Consider the following 20,475-nt stretch of genomic DNA (forward strand, 5'->3'; position numbering starts at 1 on the left):
CCACCAAGACCTGTATTTCATTTCTCCTAACATTTCATCTGACTCAGCAAACAGGCCATCTGTTTGTGTTACCCAGTGTGTAGAAATCTGGTCTGAAGTTGTACCAGTTTCCCAAATGCAGAAGTAAATCACTCCCACCCAGACTCAGATGTTATGAGAATTAATGTATACAAAACCAAATTGTCTTACCCACAGAGGGAAAAAAAGAGGATCTGTACAAGTTAGCCAACTGTGCAATAGTCACATTAAGCCAGGATTATTTGTTAAAAGATTCAAAGGGCCTGAACTTCCTCCTTTTAACTTCAGTGGGAGCAGGTCCTAGTTTAAATTGATAGGAAATGATAATTCTATATAAATTTACACTTCGTGTATATTACATATATTATACTTTCATGCTGTGGGTCAAATCTTGTAGTCCTTACTGAAGCAAAACTCCCATTGAATGACTTGACCCTGTAACTGGGTGAATATAAATACAATTTTTAAATCCGTATTTACAGCTTTTGAAATGAGTTGATTCTTGTTGGGCCGAACCCTTAGATCCTTTCCAGTTTATACTCAGGCTTTGCTCTGATTCAATGGGAAGTTGCCACAGAAAGGCTGGAATAAAAAATGCATGTCTGATACTGAGGACATAATCCTGCTTGTTGAAGTAAGAACCTCTGATTTTTGGCATATTAAAATTAAAAAGATGGAGCACTGTATCTGTGGAGCTGTCATCTCTGCAGACTCCACATCAGTAGCATAGATAAGGGTGGCCACAATATACTCCACTTTATGAAATCAGGTGCTGACCTTGGGCTCCTGTAAAGTTGCCAAGGCAACCTCAGATGGGCAAAGTTTGGACACCCTGGCTTATTCAGTCATTTTGCCCAAGTTCTTGCTGCCAAACCAAGATTAATAGGACAAAGTGGAAGGCAAAAATTTGTGCCTGAAAAGTAAGGCAAATTTTTTTTTCAAATCTGAATACATTCATCCTATCTATTGAGCTGCTTTCTCATTGGTGTATTCTCTATTAAAGATGTGCATAGCCGTTTCCTGTTTCTTTAGGGGCACGCTTTGCTGTAGTTTCCTCTTTCAAAACCAGCTCCTGTTCACAGTAGTTATGGCATCACAGTAAAAACTGCAACACCGGAATACATGGCTTGCCAGGTAAGTCCAGAACGTCTCAGAAACCAGCAGGGCATAACTTTTATCAGCAACATTATCCTCTAGTAGAGTTCTCCAGCTGGTTCTCCTTGAATGTGATGCTGACAACATCAGACAGAACTGCTGAACACTGAGATATACAAGGGCGTGGAGAGAGATTGTCTGATGCTATAGTACCAACGTGCATGAGGCACAAGGCAGAAAGGTGAGTGGATCTTTCCAAAGACAGGGTGATTTAAGACACTACTCCAACCTAGTGGATATGGTTTATTGCTCTTAAAGAACTGGCAGAGTTAAAAGCCTCTATTGTTTGTAGAGGAGCAGGGGAAATAATGAAAATATTTTCAGATGGGTTTTTAGATTACAAACTACAGTAAAACCTCAGAGTTACGAACACCTCAGGAATGCAGTTGTTCGCAGCTATGAAATGTTCATGACTCTGAACAAAATGTTTGGTTGTTCTTTCAAAAGTTTACAGCTGAACATTGACTTAATACAGCTTGGAAACTTTACTATGGAGAAGAAAAATGCTGCTTTCCCTTTTTTAATAGTGTACGTTTAACACAGTACTGTGCTGTATTTCCTTTTTTTCATGTGTTTGTCTCTCTGCTGCTGCCTGATTGTGTACTTCCAGTTCCAAATGAGATGTATGGTCAGTTCATAACTCTGAGGTTCTACTGTATAGAGTTTCCATCACTATGTTTCCCCAGCATCATCATGGCTAAGGAGTTAAAGCAGCTCATCTGGTTATTATTCTTTATTATTTGTTTAGCACCAACAATATTCACAGCCGTTTACCATACAAAAAATTCAAACAGTCTCTGCCCCAAAGAGTTTACAAACTAAGCAAGAGAGACTGAAGACAAGGTGCTCTGGAAAGTGGTTTATTAATGTTTCTAGTACCATATATATTGTATTTCACATAGTTTCTCTCTCTAAATGTGCAATATCAAAAAATTGCTTCATATAAGGTATAGCGAAATCATAGTAATAGACAAATGTGTGAACTACAGCCTACCAAACCAATGACCTCTGTGTTACTTATGCATTAGCCAGTTTATTTTAACAATAATATTTGGGATCTTTTTTATTGCTTTATGAAATAGTCTTGTAAGCATATCTCAGAGTTAATGGAAGTTAATTCTTTGGAGATGTCCCTGGCTCCCTAATAAAGATAGACTACATTTGTAACAGTTGTGAGTATAATTTAACAATTCATGAAAGAAGGTGCTTTTTTAAGCATGGGGCACGAGAGGTACCATACTAGTATAGGATGCATTTTAAGTAAACAGTAAATATGGGCTCAAGCATAAAAAGTCCCATAAAAATCCAGTTTTCAAACATCCAAAATTTTGTCAAGGTTCAGACTTGAGTTTTTGAATCTGCTCATTCTAAAGATAGGGACCATTTGCAAAATTCAGATCGAAATCTAGATTTGGGAGGTATTATTGTGAGAGGGTTTCAATTTGAATCTCTCTCTCATTTTAAACACCTGAAACAATATAATTTTCAACATGGGTCTGATAGGAAACAGGCATTTCAGGTCAACTAGCAGCACCTACAACTTCTGGCTGCTTTACTACTATTTTGCAAAGAACCAATGTAGCAACAGCCTTATAGATCTTGCAGCTTTTGCAACACAGTCCTCTAATTGCTTATTTTACCCGCAGAGCCAGTGGTGAGCTGGAGCCAGTTTGCACCGGTTCGCATTCTTAAATTTGGAAGCAGTTTTAGAACCGGTTGTTAACCCGCTTCCCTGCAGGAGGCTTTGATGGGCTCTGGCCGGGAAGCGATGTAATTCCTCCTCTGGCTGCCGGGGGCGCTGCGGGAGCCATGTGGGCTGTCTCCTGGCCCTGGGCACGAGCCCTGTTGCTGCTGCTGCTCCCCTGGCCCTGGGGCTCCCGCTGCTGCCTGGAGGGTCCCCGGCTGCTCTGCTGGGCCTGGGCTGCATCCTGATGCTCGGGCTGCTCCAAGTCGCTCTCCCCGTGAGCACCCACCACCCTGCCCGCAGCCAGCCCCTCTCTCCAGCCGCCCCCGGACCTCCTGCCTGCAGCCAGCCCCTGCTGCACCCCCTGCCCTGGCCTACCTCCAGCACCCCCTGCCCGCAGCCAGCCCCGCACCCCCTGCCACCCCCGCAGCCAGCCCCCGCCTCCAGCCAGCCCCGCACCCCCTGCCACCCCAGCGGCCAGCCCCCGCCTCCAGCCAGCCCCGCACCCCCTGCCACCCCCGCGGCCAACCCCCGCCTCCAGCCAGCCCCGCAGCCGTCCCCCTGCACGCGCCCCCTGCCACCCCCGCCTCCAGCCAGCCCCACACCCCCTGCCACCCCCGCCTCCAGCCAGCCCCGCACCCCCTGCCAGCCCCCGCCTCCAGCCAGCCCCCGCACCTCCTCCCACCCCCGCCTCCAGCCAGCCCTGCACCCCCTGCCAGCCCCGCACCCCCTGCCGCCCCCGCCTTCAGCCAGCCCCGCACCCCCTGCCAGCCCCGCACCCCCTGCCAGCCCCCGCCTCCAGCCAGCCCCGCACCCCCTGCCGCCCCCGCAGCCGTCCCCCTGCACGCACCCCCTGCCACCCCCGCAGCCAGCACCCGCCTACAGGCAGCCCCGCACCCCGTGCCACCCCTGCAGCCAGCCCCCTGCCTCCAGCCAGCCCCGCACCCCCTGCCACCCCCGCAGCCGTCCCCCTGCACGGACTCCCTGCGACCCCCGCAGCCAGCCCCGCACCCCCCGCCTCCAGCTAGCCCCGCACCCTCCGCCCGTGGCCAACCCCCGCCTCCAGCCACACCCCCTGCCAGCACCGGACCCCCTGCCTCCAGCCACACCCCCTACCCGCAGCCAGCCCCCGCCTCCAGCCAGCCCTGTACCTCCTGCCCGCAGCCAGCCCCTGTCTCCAGCCAGCCCTGCACGCCTGCCCTCAGCCAACCTCGCACACCCAGCCCGCCCCGCCCGCAGCCAGCCCCCGCCTCCGGCCCGCCCCGCCCCCCTTGCCCACGGCCAGCCCCCACCTGCGGCCTGTCCCGCCCCGCCCCGCCCCCCTTGCCCACGGCCAGCCCCCACCTGCGGCCTGCCCCGCCCTGCCCCGCCCCGCCCCCCTTGCCCGCGGCCAGCCCCCACCTGCGGCCTGACCCGCCCCGCCCCGCCCCCCTTGCCCGCGGCCAGCCCCCACCTGCGGCCTGCCCCGCCCCGCCCCGCCCCCCTTGCCCGCGGCCAGCCCCCACCTGCGGCCTGCCCCGCCCCGCCCCCCTTGCCCGCGGCCAGCCCCCACCTGCGGCCTGCCCCGCCCCGCCCCGCCCCCCTTGCCCGCGGCCAGCCCCCACCTGCGGCCTGCCCCGCCCCGCCCCGCCCCGCCCCCCTTGCCCGCGGCCAGCCCCCACCTGCGGCCTGCCCCGCCCCGCCCCCCTTGCCCGCGGCCAGCCCCCACCTGCGGCCTGCCCCGCCCCGCCCCCCTTGCCCGCGGCCAGCCCCCACCTGCGGCCTGCCCCGCCCCGGCCCCCTTGCCCGCGGCCAGCCCCCACCTGCGGCCTGCCCCGCCCCGCCCCGCCCCCCTTCCCAACGGCCACCCCCCACCTGCGGCCTGCCCCGCCCCGCCCTGCCCCCCTTGCCCGCGGCCAGCCCCCACCTGCGGCCTGCCCCGCCCCGCCCCGCCCCCCTTGCCCGCGGCCAGCCCCCACCTGCGGCCTGCCCCGCCCCGCCCCCCTTGCCCGCAGCCAGCCCCCACCTGCGGCCTGCGGCCCGCCCCGCCCCCCTTGCCCGCGGCCTGCGGCCCGGCCCGCCCCGCCCCGCCCCCCTTGCCCGCGGCCAGCCCCCGCCTGCGGCGCGGCCCGCCCCGCCCCGCCCCCCTTGCCCGCGGCCAGCCCCCGCCTGCGGCGCGGCCCGCCCCGCCCCCCTTGCCCGCGGCCAGCCCCCGCCTCCGGCCCGCCCCGCCCCGCCCCCCTTGCCCGCGGCCAGCTCCCGCCTCCGGCCCGCCCCCCCTGCCCGCGGCCAGCTCCCGCCTCCGGCCCGCCCCCCCAGCCCGCGGCCAGCTCCCGCCTCCGGCCCGCCCCCCCTGCCCGCGGCCAGCCCGCGGCCTGCGGCCCGCCCCGCCCCCCTCGCCCGCGGCCTGCGGCCCGCCCCGCCCCGCCCCCCTCGCCCGCGGCCAGCCCCCGCCTCCGCCCCCCCTCGCCCGCGGCCAGCCCCCGCCTCCAGCCCGCCCCGCCCCGCCCCCCCTCGCCCGCGGCCAGCCCCCGGCCGCGGCCCGCCCCGCCCCGCCCCGCCCCCCCTCGCCCGCGGCCAGCCCCCGGCCGCGGCCCGCCCCGCCCCGCCCCGCCCCCCCCTCGCCCGCGGCCCGCCCCGCCCGCAGCTCGCCCCGCCCCGCCCCCCCTCGCCCGCGGCCCGCCCCGCCCCCCCTCGCCCGCGGCCAGCCCCGCCCCGCCCCGCCCGGCCCGCCCTCGCCCGCGGCCCTCCCCCGCCCGCGGCCCGCCCCACCCCGCCCCCCCTCGCCCGCCCCCGGCCCACCCCGCCCCCCCTCGCCCGCGGCCAGCCCCCGCCTCCGGCCCGCCCCGCCCCCCCTCGCCCGCGGCCAGCCCCCGCCTCCGGCCCGCCCCGCCCCCCCTCGCCCGCAGCCAGCCCCCGCCTCCGGCCCGCCCCCCCTCGCCCGCGGCCAGCCCCCGCCTCCGGCCCGCCCCCCCTCGCCCGCGGCCAGCCCCCGCCTCCGGCCCGCCCCGCCCCGCCCCCCCTCGCCCGCGGCCAGCCCCCGCCTCCGGCCCGCCCCGCCCCGCCCCCCCCTCGCCCGCGGCCAGCCCCCGCCTCCGGCCCGCCCCGCCCCCCTCGCCCGCGACCAGCCCCCGCCTCCGGCCCGCCCCGCCCCCCCTCGCCCGCGACCAGCCCCCGCCTCCGGCCCGCCCCGCCCCCCCTCGCCCGCGACCAGCCCCCGCCTCGAGTGGCATCTTGCAGGGATCAGTTCTTGGTCCGGTTCTGTTCAATAACTTCATCAGTGATTTAGATAATAGTATAGAGAGTACTCTTATAAAGTTTGCAGATGATACCAAGCTGGGAGAGGCTGCAAGTGCTTTGGAGGATAGGATTAAAATTCAAAATGATCTGGACAAACTGGAGAAATGGTCTGAAGTAAATAGGATGAAATTCAATAAGAACAAATGCAAAGTACGCCATTTAGGAAGGAACAATAAATTGCACATTTACAAAATGGGAAATGACTGCCTACGAAGGAGTACTGCGGAAAGAGATCTGGGGGTCAGAGTGGACCATAAGCTAAATATGAGTCAACAGTGTAACTGTTCCAAAAAAAGAAAAGCAAACATCATTCTGGGATGTATTAGCCAGAGCGTTGTAAGTAAGACAAGTAGTAATTCTTCTGCTCTACTCCACGCTGATTAGGCCGCAACTGGAGTATTGTGTCCAGTTCTGGGTGCCACATTTCAGGAAAGATGTGGACAAATTGGAGAAAGTCCAGAAAAGAGCAACAAAAATTATTAAAGATCTAGAAAACATGACCTATGCAGGAAGACTGAAACAATTGGGTTTGTTTAGTCTGGAAAAGAGACGTCAGAGGGGACATAACAGTTTTCAAGTACATAAAAGGTTGTTACAAGGAGGAGGGAGGAAATTTGTTCTTCTTAACGTCTGTGGATAGGACAAGACGCAATGGGCTTAAATTGCAGCAAGGGAGGTTTAGGCTGGACATTAGAAAAAACTTCCTAACCATCAGGGTGATTAAGCACTGGAATAAATTGCCTAGGGAGGTTGTGGAATCTCCGTCATTGGAGATTTTTAAGAGCAGGTTAGACAAACACCCGTCAGGAGTGGTCTAGATAATACTTAGTTCTGCTATGAGTGCAGGGAACTAGATGAGATGACTTCTCAAGGTCCCTTCCAGTCTTATGATTCTTGTCTGCCCAAAGTCACATAGAAAATCTGCAACTGAGAAGGGAAAATACAGCCTCAGTGTTTTACCAGCTAGTTCTGGGATTTAGCCACAAAACCTTCCCTTCACATATTTGTTGGGAATGAGCCAATATGATCTAACGGGTCTTTCCCATTGTTGATTTCTATGATCCAGGCAGAAGCATATAACTTTGGAAAAAGAAAAGGAGTACTTGTGGCACCTTAGAGACTAACCAAGTACTCCTTTTCTTTTTGCGAATACAGTCTAACACGGCTGCTACTCTGAAACCTGTCATAACTTTGGAAAGTTTCACATTAGAACAAAACTCTCCCAGAGCTTTTCGTGCCACAGGTGGGAGCCTCAGATGTTGGCTGGGGGGGAGGAGAAAAATCACTGTGCAGTGCTTCATTTTCTAAAGTTCAGCCATAGAAAATGTCCTCTGTTCATCTCCCTTCACAACTCTACCTATCTCTTCAGCACCAAGGAAAGATTCAGCAGGTACAGAATGACAGTTGAATGACTAACCAATTTATTTGAGCATAAGCTTTCATGAGCTAAGAAGTGAGCTGTAGCTCACAAAAGCTTCTGCTCAAATAAATTGGTTAGTCTCTAAGGTGCCAGAAGTACTCTTTTTCTTTTTGCGACTACAGACTAACACGGCTGTTACTCTGAAACCAGTTGAATGACAGTTGCTCTTTCAATCTACCAAAAGCACATTCAACTGTCATTCTCAGTTCAAAAATACCCCAATGGCAATAGCTGCTTATTGGGTCCTGCATAATTTTGTGAAGCAAAAGGGGAAAACTTGTTCCCTGGCATGGAGCAGCTTTTCTGCTGAGTTCGAACTGCTGGACACAAGGGCTATCAAATGAGTTCATGGCTTAGGGAAGCTTTGAAAGAGCACAGTGAGCCACAGTAACATTCTGTGGTGTACTGTGCTCAACCTGGGGCTGCAGGAATTGTGTGGTGCTTTCTGCACACCTGTATCACCGACAGTTCACCTATTAATGATGGAGTACTTGGTGCACATTTATGATGACTACCCTGTTTGGCACTGATCCTATGGGCTGCGAGAATACAAGACCACTACTTTCACTGGCGGCAGGCTTTACACATCAGGTGCTGTAAACTATTAAAGATTAATTGCTTTCAAAACAAAGGATTTTTATTTACTTACAAAGACAGCTCCAAAAAAAAAAATCTGAAGAATTTACAAGTAAATCCATTTTAACTTAAACAAATTGAGGAACCTTAATAAACAAACAAGAGGAAGGAACACTGATGTCCATTGTAGCAACATACACTGACCTGTGAGAGCCACAGTTGATGTATACATGCAGCTGTGGCTGTCCATGCTTTCCCCTGGGGTGGAGTGGTAGGGGTAGGCGTGTGGGTCCTGAGGCCATGTGGAATGCTGACGGGGGTGTAGGAAAGCGCTATGCTGCAATTCTCCACAAACTGCATTGGAAGTCGAGCCCAGGATTGTTACAATGGGAGTCTGCAGCATCTGTGTTTGCTGCCAGAGAAGCTTCATTATGTCCTGCTGCATCTCCCTCTCCTTTTCCTGCTGGGACTCCTGGGCCTTTCAGCTGTCCACTTTTTTCTTCTCCACACAGTCAGCAATATTGACCCTCCAGACCTTCAGCTCATGGTCTGATGCAGCATTTGGTTGCAGGATGTCACAGAAAATGTCCTCCTGTGTACTCTTTTCTCTTCTTTATCTGAGTCAGTCCTTCCACTGGTGTGGAGGGTCCCTCTCAAAGCCACAGCAGCTGCAACTACTGGTAAAACACAGTGGTACCATTGTCAGTATAGTAGGAATGGAAAGCAAAACTCAAGATTCAGAACTCCCTCCTTCCCTTGCTCCCCTAAAGTGTTAAACAAGACATGCTTATTGACACTTCTACTTTGGAGTGCTCGTGCCCAGTGCCACTCTCAGTTCAAGCAATGGGGAGTATGACCCGCCAGGGGTGAGAGAACCAAGTAGGGAATTGCTCAGTGGCATGAAACTATGAGTATAGGGCAATCACACTGAATACGGGCACCGTTTTCCACAGGTAGTGTTGATTTTAGCTGATCTCTCACTCCTGAGAGTAACAAAGGCAAAAAGAGCACAGCTACTTCTGGTACCCGAAGTTGCCTGAGTCCGTATGCTGCCTCTTTAAGGCAATAGGGCCTGCCAAAGTTATTGCTGACTGGAATGGGAATGTATTCTACCTCAAAGGCAAAAATAAAGCCACCATCCCTAGAAACCTCTGGGAGAGGATTGCAGTGTACCTCCATGGAAGTTTCATTGAGATCTGTCAGGAGGATTAAAGGGACATCCTTGTGTACATAAACAAACTACCGTATATACTCAATCATAACCCGGTTCATTTATAAGCCGAGCCCCTCAAGATGGATAAGTAAAAATGGAAAATTTTTATGATCCATTCATAAGCCGACACTATAATTCAGGGGTCAGCAAACTTTGGCTCCCGGGCCATCAGGATAAGCCACTGGCGGGCCAAGATGGTTTGTTTACCTCAAGCATCCGCAGGCACAGAGGTAAACCTAAGTAAACAAAGTGTCCCGGCCTGCCAGCTGCTTACCCTCATGGGCCGGGACAGCAACTGGTTGGGAAATTTTGGGGGGGTGGGAGAAGCTGGGGGTTAGGGGAGTAACCCCTGTGACCACCTCCCATCTGACCCCACCTGTAGCCTGGGACCCCCCCACACTCTCCCCATCCCATCCCTTCCCATCTTAGCTGGGACGGGCAGGGAGGATGTCTCTGGCCTGGCTGGAGCTGCTCTGGCAGGCTGGGCAGCGCAGCCGCAGCGTGCTCCGGCGGGCCAGACCGGGCGGCGTGGCTGCAGCATGCTCCAGCGGGCTGGGCCGGGGGCTGTGGCCACAGCCTGTTCTGGTGGCCGGGGCCAAGTGGCACGGCTGCAGCTGCTTCGGAGGCTGCGGGGAGAGCAGCATGGCCAGAAGGGGAGAGACTCTGGCCCCGCCTCTTCCCTTCTAGCTCTGCTGGCTGTGCTGCTTTCCTTGCCCCCTCTGTTGGGGAGGGAGGGGCTGTGTCCCACCTCTTCCTCTCTCTACCCATTCATAGGCCGACCCCCTTCTCTGATGCTTCCCTTTTTTACTAAAAAAATTCGGCTTATGAACGAGTATATATGGTACTTTGCACGGTCCACCCCCCGCCCCCAGCCCAACTCTAGAAGGGAATGAAAAGCAGACAGCAACTCTACCTCTCTGTTTTGTACTGCCACCTCTTCTAGTGCAAGTAAATTAATGAAAAGTCAATCACTGGGTCCTGCTAAGTTGTGGGAGCCATAACTGTAATGGGAAATTTATTTACCCAAGGTTCGACTGCAGAGACTGGCTGGACTGCAGTGGAGTCAAGAACAGTGCCTGGTTTCAGCACAGCTAGACCCCCACTCGTCAGTCCCCCATACACCTCTTCCTTGTCCACCTCCTTCTCCTTGTTGTTCATGGCAGAGGCCTGTGATTCAAGCTCCTTGGAGGTAGTTACCGTGGTGTGTGGGGTAGCCATCAAGTATGGCATACAGCTCTTTGTAAGATCAGCAGCTCTGTGGCTCAGTGTTGGCCTCCCTGGCCTTCTAGTATGCCTGCCACAACTCCTTGGCTTTCCCGTGGCTCTGCTGCTGGTCCCAGTTGTACCCCTTCTCCTGCATCCTCCAAGCAATCTGCTGTAGATACTGACATTGCTACACCTGGTTCAGAGCTGTCTCTGCACAGCCTGTTAGAATAATAGAATATCAGGGTTGGAAGGGACCTCAGGAGGTCATCTAGTCCAACCCCCTGCTCAAAGCAGGACCAATCCCCAATTTTTGGCCCAGATCCCAAATGGCCTCCTCAAGGATTGAACTCACAACCCTGAGTTTAGCAGGCCAATGCTCAAACCACTGAGCTATCCCTCCTCACCAGTCCAAGAGATCCAGTATCTCCTCTCTACTTCAGCATGTAGTAGCATGTAGCCAGCTTAGTCAGCTGGTCAGTTGCACATAACATTGGAGAGCAGACAGAGGTGTGCTCACCAAGATGGACAACCAGGAAAAGGCATTTCAAAAATTCTCAGAGATTTTAAATGTGGGGGGCTTATGGTCTCTGTGACCCCAGGCAGTGGCATGTCCACAGCAATCAGTGTCAGGCATTGTGGGATAACTGCAGGAGGACAATTAAGGTCGACAAAGGTAGTGTCCACCAAAGGCACCGACTTCCCCACTTTCCCCTGAGTGCTCGACCCCCAGACCCGCCCCAACTCCACCCCTTCCATGTGGCCCTGCCCCTGCCCCTCATGTGTCTTTGAAATTATGTCACTTATTCAAGCTTGATTTGATGTTGATTTGATGTTATATTCGCTATGGGCCTGATCCAAAGCCCATTGAAGTAAATGGGAATCGTTTCTTTTTTAAACAAGAAAATAAACTTACTTCATTTAGGCAACATGACAGAAGGGAGGTCTTCGAAGGGATCTGAAAGAGCAGAAGGTGCTGACTTCATGAATAGGAACTGGGAGATTGTCCCGTGCATTAGGACAGCATAGATTCTGATCTTGGAATTAATTATTTGAAGCTACAGGTATTATACCGAGTCATGAAACTGACCTGATGGCAAGTCTGTTAGTTATTTCTTAATGTCGTTGTGTAGACAGCGCAGAGTGGCTTTAAAGTATCCAGAAAAGGCCAGTGAAGAATGTCACCTGCACACAAGAACTCTCCACTGGTTTGAAGCTAGTGCAGGAGACTCTGCTGCTATCTGTGTCAGCCACCTTCTTGATCCTCTGTGTAAGGGGAAGGAAGAGATGTGTCAGGGACATTAGAAGGGTGGGGCACAGCACAGAACCACTCCACTATGCCTGTTCCTCCACTGGCATAATTTGGGGGCAGACCCCGTACAACCCTATTTGTGCCAAAGCTAGACAGCTTTGAATCAGGGAGCAGCAACTGGCCCCTATAAGAATCAAATCCTGTGAGTCTAGTTCCTTTACTCCTGCATTGGCTTAGAGCTTTCAAAGGACCACTGCATTTTTGTGCACCAGGTTAACTGAATGATCAACCAAATGATTTTTTTTTCTTGCAACAGAAAGAAATTTCAGTGCAGTGGATGGGATCCTTGTCGTTGTGCCCTGGGAAATTAGCAGAAGAAAGTAAGACTACAGAGCTTGCTCTTCTGTATCCAAGCTGGAATTAACTCAATGATTGTTCTAAGGAGGGGACAATGAATAGCACTCTTGAGTGCATTGAAGATTACAATCTGGATAAGAACTTGTTTCCATTTGTTTACATCATTGTGATTGTGGTCAGTATTCCTGTCAATGGCACATTCCTCTGTGTATCTTGTATACAAGTGAGGAAAAAAAATGAGTTAGCAATATACCTCTTCAGTTTATCCCTAGCTGATCTCCTATACACTCTGACCTTGCCTCTGTGGATTGATTACACTTGGCATCAAGATAGCTGGCGATTCTCTGCTTTGCTTTGCCAGATTTCTGCCTTCCTTATGTACATGAATTTTTACACCAGTGCTGCCTTCCTCACCTGCATCTCCGTTGATAGATACCTGGCATTAGTTCACCCTCTCAGGTTCCAACACCTGCGCACAAGTAGATTTGCCTTGCTTGTTAGCATCTTTATTTGGGTTTTGGAAACCAGCCTGAACTGTATGATTCTGGTGAAGGATGAAACATTCACTCAAGTTTGCAATTCCACTAGCCATGTCTTATGTTATGATAAATATCCTTTGGAAAAATGGCAAGGCATACTAAACATCTTCCGGATATGCTCAGGATACATGATCCCTTTGGCAATCATGCTGTTTTGCTACCAAAAAATCTACCAGGCTGTGAGGCATAATCAAGCCACAGAAGACAGAGAAAAAAAGAAAATCAAGAAGCTGCTATTGAGCATCACCATTACTTTCTTCTTTTGCTTCACTCCCTACCATGCTGTGTTGCTGATTCGCAGCATCAATGAGCCGAACAATGTCAACTTTGTCCATATGTTTAAGCCTTATAGAATTACACAGGCCTTAACAAGTTTCAACTGTATTGCTGACCCAATTCTGTACTGCTTTGTGAGTGAAACTGGGAGAACAGATATCCTGAACATGCTCAAGCGCTGCTTTTGTGTGCAGCAATCTGAGTTACAGCAGCCAACAGATGTTACTATGACTAGTACTATTAAAAAGAATTCTACAGCAGTGACACCTAAGTCATCTACAGACCTTTAAGTGAAAATGAACTTTTGTCCAAAATGCCCAATACAGTGAACTGCCAAAGAACTATATCATTGATGAGACAGGCCAAATTCTTTCCTCATTTACACCCAAGAAACACCACTGAAGCTGCATTGTATTCAAAATAATGTGAAATCAGTGGAGTGGCATGGGTGTAACTGAGGGGGAAATTCAGCCATTATATTTTCTTGCTTTACATATACCATGCAAGGGCAAGTATATGGTCTAGTGATCTAATGGAGGTGAATGTGAGTCAGGACTCATGGGTTCTATTATTGGAGGATCTAATAGGGATTCATCATGTGACCAGGGCAAGTCACTGAAGCAAGTGAAGTTGCACCAGTACATAACTGGAGTGGAGAGGCAGGCCCAGTGTCATTGTTCTAACCAGTGAAAAACAAATCTGGAAATCAAACAGGAATCACCTTCTGCTGTGCTGCCAATAATTTAACAAGTGGCACCCACAAAACTGTCCCCCTTATCTTATTCTATACACCTTGAACCAGGCATGCACGCGCTCACGAAGAAGAGGGCAGAAAGGTTATGAATCTATTTGCTTTCCAATTTTAATATACATATGAAGGTTGTGGGGGAAAGGATCCTGTCATGGGATTTTTTTTGAAAATACCTGGTCTTTTGATACAAACCATATTCCAAAGGCAAAGGGGACTAAGAATTCCAGGGATAACTGTTACAAGTGTGACTGGAATTATACTGCAGTAGCCAGACAGAGTGACTATGTGGGGCACTCATCCTAATCTACCTTCTAATGTGGTGGTGCAATTTTCACAAGCAGGTTTCTAGGAGCCCCCAATATCTTCAGCAACGTTTTAAACCTGTGTACATTTACACAGGCTTGCCAAAAAAGTCTCTGCTTTTGTCTTTGTTAATAGATATGCTTTCCCTTTTTGAGATAGTTTCATTATAATAGGAAGATCCAGATTCAGATGGTTAAAAGTTAATTATTGTTGAAACACACAAGGCCTCACACTACTCGGTTGGAATTATTCCTTGTTTACACTGGTGGAAATGTGGTCCCGAGTCTCCAGGACACAAAGAGGCACAGCAGGAGGAAAACTTTTAACTACTAATCCTCATGCTGTTCTTCTCCTGGGGCTAAAAAGTAATACAGGGCCAGATTCTGCTCTTGGTTATAATGGTCTAAAGCCAGAGTAACTGGATTTACACCCGTTCACTGAGAATTGATATTGGTCCACACTCCAGTCTTCAGGGCTGTCAATCTGGTTAAAAAAAACCAAACTATTAAAAAACCTGAATCTAGCAATAATCTGTGGACCAGATACTAACTATGGGTTTGGTTCTGTGTGGTGCTGAGAGTCTCCTGTGACTTCTACTTGAAGGTGCTGATTTTTAGAGCTTCTCAGAAAACAGGAAGAGTTCCATTGAAAGTTTCACCCCAAAACTTCACTTTTCAGCCGAAAATGTTCATTTATCCGGTTTTCCAACAAACAACAACAACAGAGAGAAAATGTGCACAGAAAGTATTCTGCTGCAAAATTTTTCATTTAGCCAAAATCCCAATTTTCCATTAAAAAAAAAAAGTCTTGCTCTGTATATTTGTATATCAAAAGTACTTGGGCCCCTGAAAGCGGCATCAGGGAGTGAGTGGGTCTTCATGTGAGTACAGTATCTGTTCCACAAATTCTTTTTGCGTTTCACTGTGATTGTTCCACAATAACTTTCTTTTAACCTTTTAAGTTATGGGTTGAATTTTACTGTTGACAGGGAAAGGACAGCACAGCACAGCAAGCTAGTTGTTTCATCAAAGTGTTCCAATGCTGGACTGAGAACATGATGCATTTCATAAGTGAACGAGAAATTTCATCACCCTGGAAGAATTGAAAAAAGGAAGCACCTCCACTGTATTTGCATTGATGAGCATTGTTTTGAACACATACCAGAGCCTGTTGACGCCTGAAAAGATCAGCTACAGGAAAGCATAACTATTAAAAAGTACTGTTCTTTGATAACTGGCCAACGTTGTGAGCTGCCCTCAGCCTTGCTACAATACCTTAGTATGTAAACATCTTTCAGCACATACTGGAAAGAAAAAAACAAAACAAAACAAAACACAGCTGTAATACTCACTTGGTGGCAAGGCAGTGCCCTCTCTGTTGCAGCATGGAAAGAGTATTGCAGAGGGATTCAGAAGACTTAGGTTCTGTTCCTGGCCTTCTAGTCTCTCACTTGGCAAGTCACTAAGGTCCTGATTCTGTACAGGTGGACCTCTGCATCCACATGGAGTCCCACTGACTTCAGCGTGGTGCTGCCCAGATGCCTGCCCCTGTAGATCTTAGTGTAAGATCTCCATGTCTATTTTCTCATCTATAAAGTGTGGGAAGTGCTTGTCCCACCCCCTTCCATAGCCCTTTGCAATGCTAAGATGGACAGTACATTATAACATGTCTGTTGCTATAAATGTAATTCTTGTGTTATATTAAAAAGAGGGTGGGAAAAATCAAACCAATGCAACCAAATCAGCCTAGACTTAGCCAAATTTAGATCTACAGTAAGCAGGTACATCTCTACTGAATTCATTGACAGTCCCAGTGTCTCTGCCCAAGACTAAATTCCAGCTTCAAGGGAGCTTTGGGAGTGTGGGGAATGCAACGTTTTAAACTTAACATCATTGATGTATTTGTCGAATAAATATTACAAAGCTAAAAAATGTAGGGGGAGAGAAAATACATTTTTTCTACTTTATTGAATGTCTCCAGGTTTGTTCACCTCAGATGTGGCAAGTTTGCCTGGAGCACTTTCACATGGCAAGGTAGTGGGCAATGCCTGTGTTTTGTTTATATTTACATGGGGTTATTGCAGTGACAGCAATATAGAAACAACAGTGATGAGCTGCCAAAATCTTAACAACCAGTTCCCTCCTCACCCCATGAGGGGGTTGTGGCCCACCCCCACCTCCCAGGGACTCCTCCCCCATCCAATCCCTCACATTCCTTGATGCCCCCCGACCCCTGCCCCATCCACCCCCCTCCCCTGCCCCGCGCCCAGCCACAGCTCACCTCCACTCCGCCTCCACCCCTGAATGCGCCGCCCCACTCTGCTTCTCCGCCCCCTCCCCCGGCTTCCCGCGAATCAGCTGTTTGCACAGGAAGCCTGGGAGGGCTGAGACGCAGGCGGCGGCTTCACGCTCAGGCCCAGGGAGGCGGAGGTGAGCAGGGGCGGGGAGCGGTTCCCCTGCACGCTTCCCCCCCCTCCGGGGTTACCTGTTGCGGTGCGGGTGGCCCTCCTTGCACCCTCCCTGCCCCAGCTCACCTCTGCTCTGCCTAAGGTGCCACTTTTGGCCAGTTGTTAAATTTAGAAGCCCTTTTAGAACCGGTTGTCCCATGAGGGACAACCGGTTCTAAAAGGGCTTCTAAATATAACAACCGCTTCTAGCGAACTGGCTCCAGCTCACCACTGAGAAACAACTAAGAGAAAATCCTTTCCCAGGACATACACACACCCCGCAGATTTCTTACCCATACCACAGATTCTTCTTCTTCTAACTATCCATATGGGGTCCGCTCTCCAAGTCCTTCCCTTTTCCAGTCTGTCTCAAAGCAGTTCCTCAGAAACTCTGCAGCTTATCAAATCCTGTTGTATGGCATCCATCCAAGATTCGAGTTTTGGGTTTTCCAACCTCTCTCTTACCCTTCATTTCTAAGTTCAAAACCTGTTTCCTATATATTCTTCAGATCTTCTTTTCACATGACCAAACCATCTAAGCCTGGATTCCCTCAGCCTCTCTGTAATTGCTACCACCTTCATACTTCCCTGAATTCATTCAGTCCAAACATGGTCCATGCTTGTAACTCCAAGCATTCATCTTAACCATACTTATCCATATTACAGATTGCTATTGCATATTCTGCATTGGACTCCTGAGGACAGTGCATTCATAGAACAAGTGCAAATCCAAGTGGAGAATTTTGCCCTAAGCAAGGAAATTCCTCCTAACAGGCAAAAGGCCTATAAAATTATAAGGCAGTACTGTGAAGTGGGCTGAATACAGGACAAGGAACAAGAAATGTATGAGTTCTAATCTCGGCTTTGAGACTTGGATATGGCCTTAGCACATGTGACCTTGATAATGCATTGTCTCAGATAAGTCACCGAACTGAACTTTTCTTCATCTCAGTTTCCCAAGCTACAGAATAAGAATGTTAAAGGGTAATACTCACAGGGTGTGTGACTGCTGAGAAATAATTAAGAAATATTTGCACAGCACCTTCAAGCTCAGTGTAAGTAGCAGTCGCACTGTTTGCACAACAGCAGAGTTATTTTTGTACATCAGTAATTAACTGAGGACAGGATCATTGTCCCGTAAGCCCAGTTAAAGGTATAACTCAAGTTCTATGCAAGTAATGAGTTTTTCGGGGAATTAGGTCACCTTGAGGCTGACTCAGTTACATTTCAGATTTTACTTATAGATTTTGTGAACATTCTTTACAATATTTTAGAAGTGACCTGGCTCACTCTCCAGAAAACAAGGCCTGATCTCCTCTAGTGTCACTTTCACAGCAGTGTAACGCCACTGACTTCAGTTGAGTTACTCTAGATTTATGTTAATGTGCATGAGAGATTAATCAGGCCAGTAGCTTTCATTTCCAAAATTAGCATTCCTTTAACTCCCAGCCACCATGAAACACATCTAACTTTTGAGAAACAGGAAATGTGGTTTGAGTATGAAGGTTAGAATATTCTATTTCCTTATTCCACTGAACAAGAAGCAAAACTAGTAATTTCATGACAGCTTCAAGAATAAAACCCTTATAAATATGTTGGTTGTGATTTGTTAGTGTTAAGAAAATAAAAAAAAAAGAAGTGGTTGTGATTATAAGTAAACAGTATAGGTGTTTGCCATTTACCATACTCCTTTACCATTGTAATCAAGGCACTGTCAGTCACATATAGAATTACATCTTCTGCCAGGAGGTGTCAGCAGCAACAAGGGCTAGGTCCAATATCTAGGGGTTCCTCTTAATATTACAAACTAGTACCAGATAGAGTCCTTACCCCCCCAAAATCTGGGAAATAGTAACCACCATCCCTGGTTGCCTCCAAGAGACAATACTTCTCCACTCACAAGGACAGTGGTTCCCAAAGTAGGGGTGCCACTTGTTCAGGGAAAGTCCCTGGCAGGCCAGGCTGGTTTGTTTACCTGCTGCGTCCACAGGTTCGGCCGATCGCGGCTCCCACTGGCCATGGTTCGCCGCTCCAGGCGAATGGGGGCCGCAGGAAGGGCGGCCAGCACATCCCTCGGCCCGTGCTGCTTCCTGCAGCCCCCATTGGCTGAGAATGGCGACCCGCGGCCGGTGGGAGCTGCGATCGGCCGAACCTGTGGATGTGGCAGGTAAACAAACCGGCCCGGCCCGCAAGGGACTTTCCCTGAACAAGCGGTGCCCCTACTTTGGGAACCACTGCGCAAGGACATGTATTAAAAGTGAAAGGGAACTCAGAATTAGTTTGAGAAAACATCACAAAAATGACTGAAAAGTATGCAAACAATAAGTAAACATCTACCCCACAGTTCGTTGGGCAGTAGTCCTTTGCCTCAGTTTCCGACTCTATGGTGTGAAGTCCAATGGGTGAATGTACTTTTAACACACCACTCTCCTTTCCCTCTGCTGCACACTATTCACAGTTGGTTGTTTGCAGTCAGAAAAGTCCTAGAATTCAGGGGTGCATTCACGTGGGTTCACCTGTCACTTCTGAAACAGGGCCGGATTAACCTTTTGTGGGCCCTTGTGCCAAACATATTTGTGGGCCCCTATGGGGGCAATGAAGCATGGCATGGGGAGTTCGGTCCCTGGAGCAAGGGGCAGGCCAGGGGCAATGGGGCAGGGCATAGCATTGCATGGCAGGGCAGGGGTGGCCCCACCCCGCCCAGCCCAGCGCGAGGGCACTGTTAACAAACCCACCAGGCCCTCTGCTGCCAGCGTGCCCCTTCCCCTCAGGGGTGGGCCTGCACCGTGCCACACAGCCCCCAGCCCTAACACCCCCCCGATTCCCTAAGCCCAGTGCCCCCCAGACCTACTATGCCCAGCTCCCTACCACAGATCCCCACCCCACAAATGCACAGCGCTCTGTACACCCCCACCCATAGCCCCACCACAACTCCCTAGTACCCCTCAACTACTCAGCATCCCAGTCCCCCACTAGCACCCCAACACACACAGATCTCCCCCAGCACTCTTCCCCACAGCCCTATCACCACAACTACACAGCACCCCACACTGACCCCCTCACTGACCAGCACCCTAATACACCCAGACCTCCCTCACTGTCCCCGCAACAGATCCCCCCACTGCCTAGCACCCCAAAACACACAAACCTCCCCCACTGCCCCCCGCCCCCTCACAGCCCAGCACCCCCCCACATACCCACTGCCCCAAGCCCTTCCCCCCAGTCACACTTACTGGCTCTGCTGACCCAGCACAAAGCAGGGATCCCCCCCACCCCACCCCCCAGCACAGTGCTAGGGGACAGGACAGCTGAAGCTCAGGAGCACAGAGTGGCAGTGGCCCCATCCCCCAGGGTCCCACCAGCCCTACCCGCCGGGCACTGGTGGTGCCCACGGTGGAGAGGAGGCGTTTCCTTGCGGGGCGGCGGGAAGAGCCGCCGACTTCCCCAGCCCGCCGCTTCTGCAGAGCAACGGGGAGAGGCAGGGCATGCCCCCGGGATCCTGAAGCGGATGGGCATCAGCCCGGAACAGCCAATGCTGAGGCCTTCTCTCATCCCCCATCGCTGGCAGGCAGCTAGGTGATCAGCAGACAGACCTGCTTTGCCAAAGTGATCAATTGTCTGTTTTGCGTTAAAATTTACTTCAGTCTTGGATTCACGTGGAAATGTCCTCATAGGGGGCAGAACTAGGAGTGCTGGGGGTGCTGCTGCACCCTCTGGCTTGAAGTGGTTTCCATCAAAAAAAGGATTTACAGTTTCGTTCAATGGCTCTCAGCACCCCTGCTACACAAATTGTTTTAGCACCTCTGAAGGTGTGTCTATGCAAATACAGTCTGCTCTTGGTGTCTTTCCCTCCCAATTCCTCGGAGGGCAGAGGAAAACTTATTCAGACCCTGCTTACATAGATTTTCTTCTGACTAGTGTTTCCTCTCCTGAGATGATATCAGCAACTCACCCAGCTGCTTCCTTCTCAAGCAGACCTTGAAGAGGAAGGGAAGGTAGGAGT

At 51.4% G+C, this 20,475-nt stretch overlaps 1 protein-coding gene across 2 annotated transcripts; it reads left to right on the forward strand.

Moving 5' to 3' along the window:
- Window positions 1-1,085: 1,085 nt before the first annotated feature.
- On the forward strand, window positions 1,086-15,945 carry GPR65 (G protein-coupled receptor 65). 2 transcript variants are annotated; one of them, XM_077820392.1, is made up of 2 exons: window positions 1,086-1,152; window positions 12,117-15,945. In XM_077820392.1, the coding sequence occupies exon 2, from the start codon at window positions 12,252-12,254 to the stop codon at window positions 13,260-13,262; it is 1,011 nt and encodes a 336-aa protein (XP_077676518.1). In that variant the 5' UTR covers window positions 1,086-1,152; window positions 12,117-12,251; the 3' UTR covers window positions 13,263-15,945. The 2 variants fall into 2 exon arrangements, with proteins under 2 accessions (XP_077676518.1, XP_077676516.1); XM_077820390.1 differs by having other exon boundaries at window positions 1,094-1,354.
- The last annotated feature ends 4,530 nt before the right edge of the window (window positions 15,946-20,475 follow it).

The sequence above is a fragment of the Eretmochelys imbricata genome, chromosome 6 (genome assembly GCF_965152235.1).
Source record: "Eretmochelys imbricata isolate rEreImb1 chromosome 6, rEreImb1.hap1, whole genome shotgun sequence".
In the NCBI taxonomy this organism is placed as follows: domain Eukaryota; kingdom Metazoa; phylum Chordata; order Testudines; family Cheloniidae; genus Eretmochelys; species Eretmochelys imbricata.